Below are 16,853 nucleotides of genomic sequence, written 5' to 3' on the forward strand. Positions count from 1 at the left end.
CCCTCTCCTGTACTCCCTGTTCACCCACGACTGCGTGGCCATGCACGCCTCCAACTCAATCATCAAGTTTGCGGATGACACTACAGTGGTAGCTTGATTACCAACAACGACGAGACGGCCTACAGGGAGAGGTGAAGGCCCTCGGAGTGTGGTGTCAGGAAAATAACCTCACACTCAACGTCAACAAAACAAAGGAGATGATTGTGGACTTCAGGAAACAGCAGAGGGAGCACCCCCTATCCACATCGACGCGGTCAGCAGTGGAGAAGGTGGAAAGTTTTAAGTTCCTCGGTGTACACATCACGGACAAACTGAATTGGTCCACCCACACAGACAGCGTTGTGAAGAAGGCGCAGCAGCGCCTCTTCAACCTCAGGAGGCTGAAGAAATTCGGCTTGTCACCAAAAGCACTCACAAACTTCTACAGATGCACAATCGAGAGCATCCTGTCGGGCTGTATCACCGCCTGTACGGCAACTGCTCCGCCCACAACCGTAAGGCTCTCCAGATAGTGAGGTTACTTTCCTCTCCTCAGAACGCACCCTTGTGGGGCCCCAGTGTTGAGGATCAGCGGGGTGGAGATGTTGTTACCTACCCTCACCACCTGGGGGCGGCCCGTCAGGAAGTCCAGGACCCAGTTGCACAGGGCGGGGTCGAGACCCAGGGTCTTAGTCCTATTCTCAAACTTTGATTCCTGGTTGAGATATAGACATGAATCCAACACATCAATTATTAATTTGCGATGTCAACCTGTAACGCAGACACAGGGAGTCATGAAGCAAGTGCAGTTGGTGAGTTTAATAACGAAGAAAATGAAGACATACAAAACAGGAAAAGCGTACTGGGAATGAAAACAAAAACAATAGTGCGTGAAGTCTGAGGCTATTGAGGACTAAATAAAGGTGGAGTAATCAAGGTACTGATGAAGTCCAGGAGTGCATAACTATGGGGAGCAGGTGTGCGTAATGTGGGTTGCAAGGACTGGTGGTCAGTAGACCGGCGACATCGAGTGCCGGAGTGGGAGTAAGCGTGACAGTAACCCCCTCCTGACGCACAGCTCCAGCCGCAGGACGACGCCATCTAGGGGGACCGCCCCGAGAGCGAGGAGCGGGCTGGTCCGGAGGTGGAAATCCCGGATGATGTTGGGATCCAGGATGTCGTCCACCGGGACCCAACAGCGCTCCTATGGACCGTACCCATCCCAGTCAACCAGGTACTGGAGCTGACCCCCACAACATCGGGAGTCCAGGAGGGATCTGAAGGCATAGGCAGGGCTCCAATCGATTGTCAGGGGAGGCGGAGGGGTGTCGCGGGGGAAGGAACCAGCCAGGGTACCAGGATCCACCGGCCTGAGGAGGGAAACATGAAAAGAGGGTGAGATCCGGTAGTTAGTGGGGAACCTGTAATCTATAGGTTAACTCATTGACCCTCCAGAGGACCTTGAACGGGCCCACAAACCAGGAGCTCAGCTTTTTACAGGGCAGGCGGAGTGGGAGGTTCCTGGTGGAGAGCCAGATGCGATCACCAGGATGAAACATGGGAGCCTCACTGTGGTGGCGGTCCACCTACTCCTTCTGGCGGTGGACAGCGTGCTGTACGTACTGTAAGCTATACCATCTACTGCATCTTGCTATCTTAATGTAATGTATCACTAGCCACTTTAAAACAATGCCACTTCATATAATGTTTTCATACCCTACATTACTCATCTCATATGTACAATGGGGCAAAAAAGTATTTAGTCAGCCACCAATTGTGCAAGTTCTCCCACTTAAAAAGATGAGAGAGGCCTGTAATTTTCATCATAGGTACACTTCAACTATGACAGACAAAATGAGAAAAACAAATCCAGAAAATCACATTGTAGGATTTTTAATGAATTTATTTGAAAATTATGGTGGAAAATAAGTATTTGGTCACCTACAAACAAGCAAGATTTCTGGCTCTCACAGACTGTAACTTCTTCTTTAAGAGGCTCCTCTGTCCTCCACTCGTTACCTGTATTAATGGCACCTGTTTGAACTTGTTATCAGTATAAAAGACACCTGTCCACAACCTCAAACAGTCACACTCCAAACTCCACTATGACCAAGACCAAAGAGCTGTCAAAGGACACAAGAAACAAAATTGTAGACCTGCACCAGGCTGGGAAGACTGAATCTGCAATAGGTAAGCAGCTTGGTTTGAAGAAATCAACTGTGGGAGCAATTATTAGGAATGGAAGACATACAAGACCCACTGATAATCCTCCTCGATCTGGGGCTCCACGCAAGATCTCACCCCGTGGGGTCAAAATGATCACAAGAAAGGTGAGCAAAAATCCCAGAACCACACGGGGGGACCTAGTGAATGACCTGCAGAGAGCTGGGACCAAAGTAACAAGCCTACCATCAGTAACACGCTACGCCGCCAGGGACTCAAATCCTGCAGTGCCAGACGTGTCCCCCTGCTTAAGCCAGTACATGTCCAGGCCCGTCTGAAGTTTGCTAGAGAGCATTTGGATGATCCAGAATAAGATTGGGAGAATGTCCATATGGTCAGATGAAACCAAAATATAACTTTTTGGTAAAAACTCAACTCGTCGTGTTTGGAGACAAAGAATGCTGAGTTGCATCCAAAGAAACCATACCTACTGTGAAGCAATGGGGGTGGAAACATCATACTTTGGGGCTGTTTTTCTGCAAAGGGACCAGGAACGACTGATCCGTGTAAAGGAAAGAATGAATGGGCCATGTATCGTGAGATTTGAGATTTTGAGCAAGGCATTGAAGATGAAACGTGGCTGGGTCTTTCAGCATGACAATGATCCCAAAGACACCGCCCGGGCAACGAGGAGTGGCTTCGTAAGAAGCATTTCAAGGTCCTGGAGTGGCCTAGCCAGTCTCCAGATCTCAACCCCATAGAAAATCTTTGGAGGGAGTTGAAAGTCCGTGTTGCCCACAACAGCCCCAAAACATCACTGCTCTAGAGGAGATCTGCAATGGAGGAATGGCAAAAATACCAGCAACAGTGTGTGAAAACCTTGTGAAGACTTACAGAAAACATTTGACCTCTGTCATTGCCAACAAAGGGTATATAACAAAGTATTGAGATAAACTTTTGTTATTGACCAAATACTGATTTTCCACCATAATCTGCAAATTTATTCATTAAAAATCCTACAATGTGATTTTCTGGATTTATTTTCTCATTTTGTCTGTCATAGTTGAAGTGTAGCTATGATGAAAATTACAGGCCTCCCTCATCTTTTTAAGTGGGAGAACATGCACAATTGGTGGCTGACTAAATACTTTTTTGCCCCACTGTATATACTGTACTCTATACCATCTACTGCATTTTGCCTATGCCGTTCGGCCATTACTCATTTATATATTTTTATGTACATATTCGTATTCATTCCTTTACACTTGTGTGTATAAGGTAGTTGTTGTGGAATTGTTAGGTTATATTACTTGTTAGATATTACTGCATGGTCGGAACTAGAAGCACAAGCATTTCGCTACACTTGTATTAACATCTGCTAACYATGTGTATGTGACAAATACATTTGATTTGATTTGATTTGGAGTCTCACGTGGGCATTGTTCCAAACCTCCTCTGCGCGCCTGAACCACTCGTCCACCGCAGGAGCTTCGGTCTGCCTTGGTGTCCACGGAGCCAGGGCTGGCTGATTTCCCAGGACACACTGGAAGGGGGTCAGTCCGGTGGAGGAGTGATGCAGTGAATTCTGGGCGTAATCTGCCCAGGGAAGGAACCGGGCCCACTCCCCCTTCTGGTCATGGCAGTGACTCCTAAGGAACTTCCCCAGCTCCTGGGTCATCCTCTTCACCTGCCCATTGGACTGAGGCCTGTACCCGGAAGTGAGGCTGACCGTGAACCCCAGCTTCTCCATGAAGGCTTTCCATACCCGTGACGTGAATTGGGGGCCACGGTCGGAGACGATGTCCTCCGTAGGCTATAGTGTCGGAAGACCTGCTGCGACAGTGCCTCAGCGACCTGGAGACTAGAGAGAGGGATAAATCGGCAGGATTTAGAGAATCTGTCTTCAATAACCATAATAGTAGTGAAATCATCTGAAGAGGGGAGATCAGTGATGAAATCAATGGACAGATGAGATCAACCAAGGCGGCTGAGGCACTGGAAGGCAAGGAGTTACCCTGCTGAAGCGTGCCGGGCAGATGTGGTTTGGGAAAATACGGCGTAGGAGTTGCGTAGCGGGCAACGTCCTGTGCCAAAATGGGCCATCAATACTTAGTGGAGATGGATTGAATGATGCGGGTGATACCTGGGTGTCCAGCGGCAATGGATGTGTGCGCCCTGGTCAACAGTAGCAGGCGCTGGTTCCCTCTCCAGAGCCTGGCGGATGTCCACGTCTATGTCCCAAAGCATGGGGGCAACGATTCGGGAGGGCGGAATAATGGGCGCACTCTGGACAGGAACCTGTCCCGAATCGTGGAGACGGAACAGGGCATCGGCTTTGGTGGTACTTCAGGTTCCGATGGTCTTTGAGGATAAAAAATGGGTCCTTGGCGCACTCCAGCCAGTGTTTCCACTCCTCTAGTGCCAGCTTCACCGCCAGGAGCTCCCGGTCGCTGATGTCATAGTTCCTCTCTGCAGGAGACAGTTTTTTTGAGTAGTACGCACTCTTGTAGTAGTAACATTTTTGTGGGTTACCTAGGCGTTGTGACTGGACAGCCCACACACCCACTTCTGAGGCGTCAACTCCACCACGAAGGGCAGCGTAGGATTTGGGTGTTTCAGAAACGGGGCGGAGGTGAAATGCCCCTTCAGTAGGTGGAAGGCCTCGTCGGCTGCAGGACTCCACACCAACTTACAGGGGGCCACACTTGAGGTGAGAGGAGAGGCGATGGAGCTGAGGTTCATAATGAAGCGGCCGTAGTCCATTGTAATTCCTTTATGGTGGTTGGGACTGGCCATTACCTGACTGCCTCAACCTTCCTTCCATCCATAACAACTCCCTGTGGGCTGCTCCGGTATCCCAAGAATGAGACAGCGGCCTGAGGGAACTGGCACTTCTCCGCTTTGACGTACAGATGGTTCTCCAGGAGGTCGTCCCAGAACACCTCGTTCACGAATGCCTGGACCAACGATGGAGAATTGGCTAATCCATCATTTTATTTATTTTTTATTTTACCGTTATTTTACCAGGTAAGTTGACTGAGAACACGTTCTCATTTGCAGCAACGACCTGGGGAATAGTTACAGGGGAGAGGAGGGGGATGAATGAGCCAATTGTAAACTGGGGATTATTAGGTGACCGTGATGGTTGAGGGCCAGATTGGGAATTTAGCCAGGACACCGGGGTTAACACCCCTACTCTTACGATAAGTGCCATGGGATCTTTAATGACCTCAGAGAGTCAGGACACCCGTTTAACGTCCCATCCGAAAGACGGCACCCTACACAGAGCAGTGTCCCCAATCACTGCCCTGGGGCATTGGGATCTTTGTTTAGACCAGAGGAAAGAGTGCCTCCTACTGGCCCTCCAACACCACTTCCAGCAGCACCTGGTCTCCCATCCAGGGACTGACCAGGACCAACCCTGCTTAGCTTCAGAAGCAAGCCAGCAGTGGTATGCAGGGTGGTATGCTGCTGGCCGAGGCATAAGGCATCACCAAGTACTTATAGTGCCCAGACATCGTGCTCAAGGCCGTTTTCCATTCATGCCCCACCCGGATGCAGATCAGATTGTAGGCACTTCGCAGGTCCAGTTTAGTAAAGAAACGGGCCCCGTGGAACTGTTTGGGGGTGGATGAAACCCTGTCGGAGAGTCTCCTGGATGTATTCCTCCATAGCCTTGGTTTCAGCCATTGACAGGGGGTGGAGGCGGCTGCGCAGGGGCACAGTATCTGCTAGCAGGTTGATGGCACAGTCCCAGGGATGACGCGGAGAGAGACAGGTGGTGCTGGTCCTGGAGATCCCGGTAAGCCTCTGGGATGTTGACCTGGAACCACAGGACTCTCAACTGACGTGGAACCACAGGATAAGGGAAGCAGGTATTCCGACATCTGGGTGCCCAGGCAGTGATCTCCATCCTCGACCAGGAGATGGTGGGGTCGTGAAGTTGAAGCCACAGAGGCCGAGGATGACTTTGTGTACGGGTGCCTCAATGATGACGAAGGGAAGGCTTTTGTGGTGCAAGGGTCCTATGGTGATGGTGAGTGGTGCTGTGATGTGATGCGTGTGATTGTCCCGGATCCAAGTGGTCGACTATCCAGTGCTTGAACTGAAAAATGAGAGGAGAGTGGGTATGAGGTGATGTTCAGGGAGGAGGCAAGGGCCTTGTCAATGAAATTCCCCGTGGCACCAGAGTTCGCTAGAACAATACATGAGGGACAGCCAGCCAGTGAAATTGAAACCAGAAAGCGTTTGGTGGAAAGTGATGATGATGGAATACTCATGCCTACCCGGGGAGACGGTTGATCACGGGGCTGTTCCACTGCCCTCGTGGATCCCTGGTTGGGACGCACCGGACACTGTTGAAGCTGGTGCCCCTCCTGACCGCAATAGGGACAGTGCTCCAGCTCTGCTGCCTAGAGGTTTGTGGACCCTACCTCCATGGGTTCAGGCTCTGTCTCAGGACGGCCAAAAGAGGAGGGCGAGAGAAAATGTGGGTCCCCACACTCGCGAGGAAGGTTGTCCAGATGGATGGCCATCGCGGTGAGTGCGTCCAAGGAGTGGTTGTCATTTCGACACGCCAGCGCCGCCTGGAGCTCTCCTCTTCTGAATAGGGTGCGGAGCGCCGGCTCATTCAATCCACTGGAGGCTGCCATGTTCCTGGAAGATGAGTGCGTACTCCGCAGCGGTCTTGGCACCCTCCTGGAGTTGGAGGGTGGAAGATCGATGACCACCCTGAACAGAGCCATGAACCTCTCATTGGAACCCAGATCCTCCTCTTCTCTCTCCCAGACGTCCGTGGCCCACTCCAACGCCCGTCCGGTCAGCAGGGAAATTAAATGGCAACCTCGGACCTCTCAGTGGTAGGTTCTCCCCTCTGATGGAAGAAATAGAGGGAGCACTGGAGTAGGAAGCCACAGCATTTAGATGGAGTCCCGTCATATTTGTCCGGGAGGGACAACCGGGTATCGCTGACCTGGGCGGACTGCTGGATGGGCTGGGGGACTGGCTAGTTGTAGATGACACCCCTCGGGTGATGTCAAGACGTTGGAGAACGCAGAAGACCTCATCCATAGCCGTGCCCAGTTGCGCCAGTTGGTCGTGGTGGTGCCGGATTAGGTGTTCCTATTCAACGACATTCAGGGAGATGTTTGGATTTTCGGCTGCTACCGTCGATCACTGGAGCGGGACAACGGGAGTAGGCGTGACACAGCCAAACACAATTCAATATTACTTTTGTAATACAGTAAAAAGCCTAAAGTTTAGGCTATCTTAAACTAATGTAACATTATTTATTCAACCTTAAAGTAACACATCTATGGCCACATTTTGAGGTTAGCCTAATATAACTATAAATGTCTTCTTATGTAATCATAGAAAGCGTGCATGCAAAGGTCAAAGGTCTGTGGAGGTCATCAAAATTGCTATAATAATCTGCGTATGAATCTCAAACAGCATTGATCACTCTCACTATGAACTTTTAATGAAATTTCAACTGCAATTTAGGTAATTTGGTTGGTTGTGCTATTAGATGAAGCACAGTGATAACACATAACGTTGTTGTATAAATACAAAATATCTGAGAATGTACTCCCATTTTAACTGTGTTGTGCTTTTAAAGCACAGTGATTACACATGTAGATGACAACTAAACCAAAAAATCTGACTGTTTTTCCATTGTAATTTGGTTGTGCTTTTAGATTGTTGAAGCATAGTGATAACACATTGGGAATTCAACCAACTTCTGGCTGTCTTTTTGAGTGGGTGAATAAAGGTTGAAATCTCACTGATCAACGTCTCAACCAAAAATTACCCAAATTTCCACGTTGAAATTACGTGGTGTGCCCAGTGAGACATATCATAAGGCCTTTCTTTGAGGGACTAGTTATACCTTAACACAGTGGTTTTAGAAAACACCTGGTTTACAGGCCACATCAGGCCTGCAAGTCACCTTATGCACGTGTGCAAATTGATGTGTAATTCCTATCGGAATCCAGCAAGAGGTAGGATATCCAACAATTGGAACTTTTAATCACCCACGACTTGCATTCAGAATGACTGCCAGGGTAGGAGAGATTGATAATATAGACTACTTAAACGATGTAAACTGAAAGAACCATCTCAGTAATTGGTGCAATAAGTTAGAGGTTTGCAGAGTAGTTGGACAAAACAAGTATATTAAACGGATATGGGCAATTTACTGGATGCGATTATATATATTTTTGTAATTATCCGTGATCTAAAAGAAATTACTTTTCGGGTGCCAGCACGCCTCTTTCTCATGTCAGTCAGTCAAGTGAGGTGCTACTGGTCTAAATAACTCAACTGGCTAGTTTGCATGTCTGTAAAGAGGATGACTAGCTATAGGACCCTACTGCTCTGATTGGATAGAAGGAAGCTGTATTTCTCTGTCCACTCACTTCATAATTTCACACGATCACTTTCACTTCTCTGTTTCAGTCTTTTTCAACTGTAGAGGGTTAAAGTTTATGCACTGAGCTAAACCTTCATGCTCACGGCACTATTTAAAAGAAGAAAAAAAACATTAATTCGGATTCAGAAGGGTTTTATTTATAACGTTCTTGCCTTCCAAAGAATCCTTCTTGCCCTTCCAAAGAATTATCAAAGAACCCTTTCTTCCAACAATGGTTCTTAAGATGAAAAGGTTCTTGGTAGAACCCTTTGCCTTACAAAGAACCATTGTCTTCAAAAAACGGGTTCTTCAGATGAAATGGTTTTCAGTATACCCCTATCCCTCTGCAAAGAACCCCTTTGGAACCCTTTTTTCTGAGTGTACCTTTCTTCCTTTTTGATGTATGACTGAGATGTGAGTGCTTGGCAAATACTACCTTTAGTATCTAATTCCTCACCTTGTCTTTCTTTTGTGATTCTACACTGTCTTACCTACATATACACCTTAGCCATTGTGACTCAGGAGAAGTTTGATGCCACACGGATGCATGTGATGCCAGAAGTAGCGGCACAGGAGCGCATGGTGGACGATGGCACTGGTCAGGTGGAGGTAAACTCACCAAAACATTAACTCTGATGTATGTAATTTGTTCCAAGATATCTCGCCGTCATTCTACTCACCGTTTGTTACTTGTGGACATTTGTAACACTCTCTGTGACACGTGCAGGTGTGGCGTATCGAGGACCTGGAGTTGGTCCCAGTGGAACCCCAGTGGCATGGCTTCTTCTATGGAGGAGACTGCTACCTGGTGCTCTACACTTATGAGGTCCACAGCAAGCTAAACTACCTCCTCTACATGTGGCAAGTAAGGGAGCTCACTGCCATTGTAGAATGCATAAAGTTGAATCTTTTTATTTGTAATAACATGGCAACAAAATGGCATACCTTTAGCGCTAAATGCCTCATCATTTTATAAATAAATATTTTGTTTTAGGGGCGCCATGCCTCTCAGGATGAGATAGCAGCGTCTGCCTTCCAGGCCGTGGCCCTGGATCAAAAGTATGACAACCAGCCTGTACAAGTGAGGATCACCATGGGCAAGGAACCCAGACACTTTATGGCCATGTTCAAGGGTAAAATGGTTATCTTTGAGGTGAGACAATTTTGTTTTGATTTAATGGTACAATGATAAAATGTAAATATTGTGAAACTGGTTGTCATTATCTGATAGCAATGGATTGTCTTTGGTTTAACCATGATTATAGGTTGATATAGGATTTCTAACCATGAAGTAATTTATTACCACACACTGTACATTTAAATCGAACCTGACTTGCTATCACGTTTTAGGGTAAGACCCAGATGCAGACAGTGTCAAAGTAAAAAACGTTTATTACTAATACATGGGCAGGCAAAAAGACAGGTCAACGGCAGGCAGACGTCATTAATCCAGATAGGGTTCAAAATGTCCAAAACAGCAGGCAGGCAGTCTCAGGGTCAGAGCAGCCAGGGGTCAATAATCCAGTGTTCTGTGGCAAGGTACAGAAAGGCAGGCAGGCTCAGGGTCAGGACAGGCAGAAAAGTCAAAACTGGGAAAAACTAGAAAACAGGAACTAGAACAGACATGAGCAAGGGGGGAAACACTGGTAGGTTTCACAAAACAAAACGAACTGGCAACAGACAAACAGAGAACACAGGTATATATACACTGGGGATAATGGGGAAGATTGGCGACACCTGGGGGGGGGGAAGACAAGCACAAAGACAGGTGAAACAGATCAGGGTGTGACACCTGCTTTCCTCATCTTCTGTTCTTCAGGGCGGTACCTCCAGAAAAGGCGTGTCTGACCCAGAGCCACCCGTCAGATTGTTCCAGGTCCACGGTTCTGACGCCTCCAACACCAAAGCCATCGAGGTGCCTGCCCTGGCAGCCTCGCTCAACTCCAACGATGTCTTTCTGCTGAGGAGCCAGTCAGGGATTCACCTGTGGTGTGGCAAGGTACTGTTGGGAGGGGAATTAGGTATATGAAGTTGTGGATACTACAGATATAGCAGCTTAGAGATACTGTGCGTGTGCCAAATGACCAGGGTTAAATGGTCAAAATAAGTAGGAATAGGTTGCCTTTTGGGACACAGACAGAGATATAGAGATGGTACAACATTCTGTCTAATAGTCTCTCTCTGATTGGCCAGGGATCAAGTGGGGATGAGAGGGCCATGGCTAAGGAGGTCAGCTCTGTGATTGGACAGCACTCGACTGCTGAAGAGATCATGGCAGAGGGTCAGGAGCACATTGAATTCTGGAATTTACTTGGAGGGAAGGCCCCTTATGCCAACAACAAGAGGTAATACACAAGTTGCCTTGCCATAATCTGTATTTCAACCAACTATTATCTAATCAAATGTCAATGGGAGCAGCTGTACGAAGTTAGTAAAGTGATTGTGTCCTTAACCATGTAAAATTGATGGATTGTGATTCACTGTGCTAGATATTATGAATTTTAAGTAAACAGTGTGATGTATATAAAGTTGTATGTGTTCTCTGTGTGTGTCTTGTGTGTGAAAGACTACAGCAGTCTGTTCTGGATCATCAGCCGCGTCTCTTTGAATGCTCCAATAAGACTGGCCGTTTCATCGTTACCGAGGTGACCCAGTTCACCCAGGATGACCTCAGCGAGGATGATGTCATGCTTCTAGACACGTGGGACCAGGTACAGTATCTATTGTATTGTTAAAATGTCATCTTAACATCCTTCTTCAGTGTGTAGGTCCAAACATTAGACTATAATACTATTAGACCACTGCCAAGCACCCATTTGTGGGCCGTCATCAGATACTTGATGTTGCATCCAGGTCTTCCTCTGGGTGGGGAACGAGGCCAATGAGGTGGAGAGGAAGGAAGTGGTGGTCACCAGTCAAGAGTACCTGCGTACCCACCCAGGGTCCCGGGACCCTGACACCCCTATCCTCCTCATCAAGCAGCGGTATGAACCCCCCACCTTCACCGGCTGGTTCACCGCCTGGGACCCCTCCAAATGGAGTGTGAGTGCAAATTATCTCCTTCTCTTACAGTTTAACTCTTGGTGTGTGTGTGTGTGTGTGTGTGTGTGTGTGTGTGTGTGTGTGTGTGTGTGTGTGTGTGTGGTGTGTGTGTGGTGTGTGTGTGTGTGTGTGTGTGTGTCAAATAGTGTACACAACTTTTAGATTTAATATATTCCATCAATAATACTGTACACACATGTTTTGTGTTAGGGTGGGAAAACGTACGAAGAGCTGAAGAAAGAGTTGGGTGAGGTGACATCCCTCGTAAGGATCACAAATGTAAGCACAATTGTATTTATCTATGCACTCACTAAAACTTGGTATAACGAGTGGGATTGAGACAATGATGAGCTGGATCCAGAAAATCCATTTACCTAACCTTGCTGTGAACTCAACCCAACAGACTCACGGTTACATCAATTTTATTGGCCCCATACACACTTCCCACTGGGCAAAAGCTGGTTGAATCAACGTTGTTCCCACATCAGTTCAACCAAAAAACGCAATGTAATGGTGTTGAATCAATGTGGAAAACTCATTGGATTCGCAAAATGTCATCAACATTTCGTACATTTTTCACCAAACTTTTAACCTACAGTAAATCCAATGAAATTGTGAAATGTTTTGTTGATTTCACATTGAATTCACGTTAGTTGACAACTCAACCAAATGTAAATCAAAACTAGACGTTGAACCAGTGGCGAACCGTGACTATAGGATCTAAGCCTTCAGAAGGACCAAAAATATTCCAATACATTGTATCAAAGAAAATAACAGAAAACATAACATCACTTAATGCGCCCGACGTTATATGTTCTGTAGTCAGACCAGAGGAGCGATTATTTTTGATGACATTATGAATGAATAAAATAGGCCTGGCTGCGTTTTGGGCTGCCGCACACACAGAGCTGGAACCCGGCATGGACACAACATATGACACATAGCATAAAATAATGCGACCAGCAAAACAAAAAACACACTGTTTATACAACCAATAGTAACCTAGCACCACTATCACACTATCACCAATAGCGACAACAACAGTGTCACATCAAAGATGACTGGCTCATGGTGCTGAAAGGACAGCTACTGTAATACCTCTGCACTCCATGGCGCTGAAGGAGAGACAGATTTGGTCAAACACATAGACACAGCTGATAGACAATAGTCACACATAGCATCAAATAATGTTAAAGAATAAGCAGCCCATTCACTCCAGCAGGCCCCATGAAATCATAACAATGCAAATTCACAACCATTTAATTTCCAAAATGAAATTAACAAACCAGATATTACTTCCCATTGCAAATATATTTGATCACGTTCATCACACTGACCCAGGGGTTCCCAAACTTTTTGGGCCCACGACCCCAAATTATCGCGACCCCAACCATGTGAAGAAAAGTATGTAATTACCAGCCAATGTTTACTTTTTTAATTAGGGCTATGGCAGTCAATTGAAAAACATTATAACAGTATTTCTGATTGTCTTCTCAACTCACCATCATATACTTTTAATGTGGGGCTATGACAGTCAATTGAAAATTAATCTGACATAATGTCCCACCACTAATGAGATTGGTGTGCTTGATGCACGTGGCGTTGGAGCTTCTCAAAGTCACGGGCGTGGTCGACAGTGCGCACATAATCTCTCAGGGAGAGACGGCAGGGTATTTCCTTTGAGTGGATGTATTTCAAGGTCTACCTTCAAACTCAGTGCCTCTTTGCTTGACATCATGGGAAAATCAAAAGAAATCATCCAAGACCTCAGAAAAAAATGGTAGACCTCCACAAGTATGGTTCATCCTTGGGAGCAATTTCCAAATGCCTGAAGGTACCATGTTCATCTGTACAAACAATAGTATGCAAGTATAAACACTATGGGAACAACAGCAAATGACCTTGTGAAGATGCTGGAGGAAACAGGTACAAAAGTATCTATATCCACAGTAAAACGAGTCCTATATCGACATAAACTGAAAGGCCGTTCAGCAAGGAAGAAGCCACACTAAGCAAAGGGGCACCACCAAGCAAGCGGCACCATGAAGACCAAGGAGCTCTCCAAACAGGTCAGGGACAAAGTTGTGGAGAAGAACAGATCAGGGTTGAGTTATAAAAAAATATCAGAAACTTTCAAACATCCCACGGAGCAATCCATTATAATTTTTTTTAACGAATATGGCACCACAACAAACCTGCCAAGAGAGGGCCACACACCAAAACTCACGGACTAGGCAAGGAGGGCATTAACCAGAGAGGCAACAAAGAGACCAAAGATAACCCTGAAGGAACTCCTCTCATCACCCCGAGAACACCATCCCCACAGTGAAGCAAGGTGGTGTCAGCATCATGCTGTGGGAATGTTTTTCATCAGCAGGGACTGTGAAACTGGTCAGAATTGAAGGAATGCTGGATGGTGATGAATACAGGGAAATTCTTGAGGGAAACCTGTTTCAGTCTTCCAGAGATTTGAGACTGGGACAGAGGTTCACTTTCCAGCAGGACAATAACCCTAAACATACTGCTAAAGCAACACTCAAGTGGTTTAAGGGGAAACATTTAAATGTCTTGGAATGGCCTAGTCAGAGCCCATAGTTCAATCCAATTGAGAATCTGTGGTATGACTTAAAGATTGCTGTACACCAGCGGAACTCATCCAACTTGAAGGAGCTGGAGCAGTTTTGCCTTGAAGAATGGGCAAAAATCCCAGTGGCTAGATGTGCCAAGCTTATAGAGACATACCCCAAGAGACTTGCAGCTGTCATTGCTGCAAAAGGTGACTCGACAAAGTATTGCCTTTGTGGGGAAATAAAAGTTTTCAGTTTTATTGTCTTGTTTCACAATAAAAAATATTTTGCATCTTTCAACAAGTGGTAGGCATGTTGTCTAAATCAAATGATACAAMCCCCCCAGACAGCTTTGCACAGTCTTGGCATTCTCTCAACCAGCTTCACCTGGAATGCTTTTCCAACAGTTTTGAAGGAGTTCCCACATATCCTGAGCACTTGTTGGCTGCCTTTCCTTCACTCTGCGGTCCAACTTATCCCAAAACATCTCAATTGGGTTGAGTTCGGGTGATTGTGGAGGCCAGGTCATCTGATGCAGCACTCCATCACTCTCCTTCTTGGTCAAATATCCCTTACACAGCCTGGAGGTACGTTTTGGGTCATTGTCCTGTTGAAAAACAAATGATAGTCCCACTAAGCGCAAACCAGATGGGATGGTGTACCGCTGCAGAATGCTGTTGTAGTCATGCTGGTTAAGTGTGCCTTGAATGCTAAATAAATCACTGACAGTGTCACCAGCAAAGTACCATCACACCTCCTCCTCCATGCTCCACGGTGTGAACCACACATGCGGAGATAATCCGTTCACCTACTCTGCGTCTCACAAAACACGGTGGTTGGAACCAAAAATCTCAAATCAGACCAAAGGACAGATTTCCACCGGTCTAATGTCCATTGCGCGTGTTTCTTGGGCCAAGCAATTCTCTTCTTCTTATTGGTGTCCTTTAGTAGTGGTTTCTTTGCAGCAATTCGACCATGAAGGCCTGATTCATGCAGTTTCCTCTGAACAGTTGATGTTGAGATTTGTCTGTTACTTGAACTCTGTGAAGCATTTATTTTGGCTGCAATCTGAGGGGTAGTTAATTGCCGATTTCTGAGGCTGGTCACTCTAACGAACTTATCCTCTGCAGCAGAGGTAACTCTTGGTTTTCCTTTCCTGTGGAGGTCCTCACGAGAGCCCGTTTCATCATAGTGCTTGATGGTTTTTGTGACTGCACTTGAAGAAACTTTCAAAGTTCTTGAAATTTTTCACATTGACTGACCTTCATGTCTTAAAGTAATGATGGACTGTTGTTTCTCTTTGCTTATTTGAGCTGTTCTTGCCATAATATGGACTTGGTCTTTTACCAAATAAGGCAATCTTCTGTATACCACCCCTACCTTGTCACAACTCAACTGATTGGTTCAAACGCAATAAGAAGGAAAGAAATTCCACAAATATACTTTTAACAAGGCACACCTGTTAATTGAAATGCATTCCAGGTGTCTACCTCATGAAGCTGATTGAAAGAATGCCAAGAGTGTGCAAAACTGTCATCAAGGCAAAGGGTGGCTACTTTGAAGAATCTCAAATATAAAATATATTTTGATTTGTTTAACAGTTTTTTGGTTACTACATGATTCCATGTGTTATTTCATAGTTTTGATGTCTTCACTATTATTATACAATGTAGAAATAGTAAAAATAAAGAAAAACCCTTGAATGAGTTGGTGTGTTCAAACTTTGGACTGGTACTGTATATATTTTTTCTTCAGGATTTTGGAAATTCTCCCGTGACCCCATTGGGGACCGACCGGCTCGATTCGGTCTTATGTCGCAACATTTTAAATTGTGTTTTTTTTATATTGGATAAAAGTAGAGACTCAGAGCTAGAAACTGGTATATCATACACTACAGTTGAGGAACAATGAGAAAGTAATTCTGCTTCAAAAGTGAATGAACTTGTAACCGCACTTTTGAAACAATGTCCCTTGAATGTTTTGATACACCTACTGGAGAGCTCTTCTTTGCCTACACCCATTCATCAACATTCACACCCTCTTAAGCCTTTGCCCCTCTCATATCTTTAAGGATTCACATGTGAGGCCAAACAGACTGAGTACAGTAGTGTACTAAACAATCAAAGATTTCAAGTCTAAAGGCTGATTTATACTAGTAGACAGTTTTCGCAGTGACATCATGAACATTCTATTGTCGTCTGACATCAAACTTGCCGTTGTTGTTATGAAAAACTATAAACACAAAAACGACAGGCTGCATGACATCAGCAGCCTGGTGGTCCAAAACAGCATAACTAGTGTATTTTAACACCAATAAACCCATCCGTTTAAAAATGAATTCAGTATGTGCCAATCTAGCAAACCAGGCAACTAAAAGCAACTTTCTAAACAATGTTTTGGTTCATTTCTAGTTTGTTAGCTAGCTAACGTTAACTTAGCTGGCCAGCCAGTTCAAATAATGACCATATCATGGCTGACAACGTCTTCATTTTAGCAATTCTTTTGTAATTATTACAGTTAAGAAATAGCTTACGGATGTGAGTGTCGCAAAATAAAAGCAGGGCATTCTACTGTAGAATTTTAAAACTTGGACACTGTCTCGTTGGCCTAACGTTATATCCTAATTTCACTTTGGTGCAGCTCATTGCCGTCTTTGGTAAATTTTGTAAAAAAAAGAAAAAAATATTGTATTT

The 16,853-nt window shown here is 45.7% G+C and overlaps 1 protein-coding gene across 1 annotated transcript in view; it reads left to right on the top strand.

Annotated features, from left to right (window-relative positions):
• Positions 1-16,853, top strand: part of LOC111965402 (advillin) — a 34,450-nt gene that overhangs the window by 14,606 nt on the left and 2,991 nt on the right. The window contains exons 11-18 of the mRNA XM_023989596.2: positions 9,060-9,160; positions 9,279-9,416; positions 9,546-9,704; positions 10,371-10,550; positions 10,745-10,896; positions 11,118-11,262; positions 11,405-11,593; positions 11,804-11,872. Coding sequence (XP_023845364.1) covers positions 9,060-9,160; positions 9,279-9,416; positions 9,546-9,704; positions 10,371-10,550; positions 10,745-10,896; positions 11,118-11,262; positions 11,405-11,593; positions 11,804-11,872 — 1,133 coding nt within the window. The remainder of the gene's footprint in view (positions 1-9,059; positions 9,161-9,278; positions 9,417-9,545; positions 9,705-10,370; positions 10,551-10,744; positions 10,897-11,117; positions 11,263-11,404; positions 11,594-11,803; positions 11,873-16,853) is intronic.

The sequence above is a fragment of the Salvelinus sp. IW2-2015 genome, linkage group LG1, assembly GCF_002910315.2.
Source record: "Salvelinus sp. IW2-2015 linkage group LG1, ASM291031v2, whole genome shotgun sequence".
Lineage (NCBI taxonomy): Eukaryota > Metazoa > Chordata > Actinopteri > Salmoniformes > Salmonidae > Salvelinus > Salvelinus sp. IW2-2015.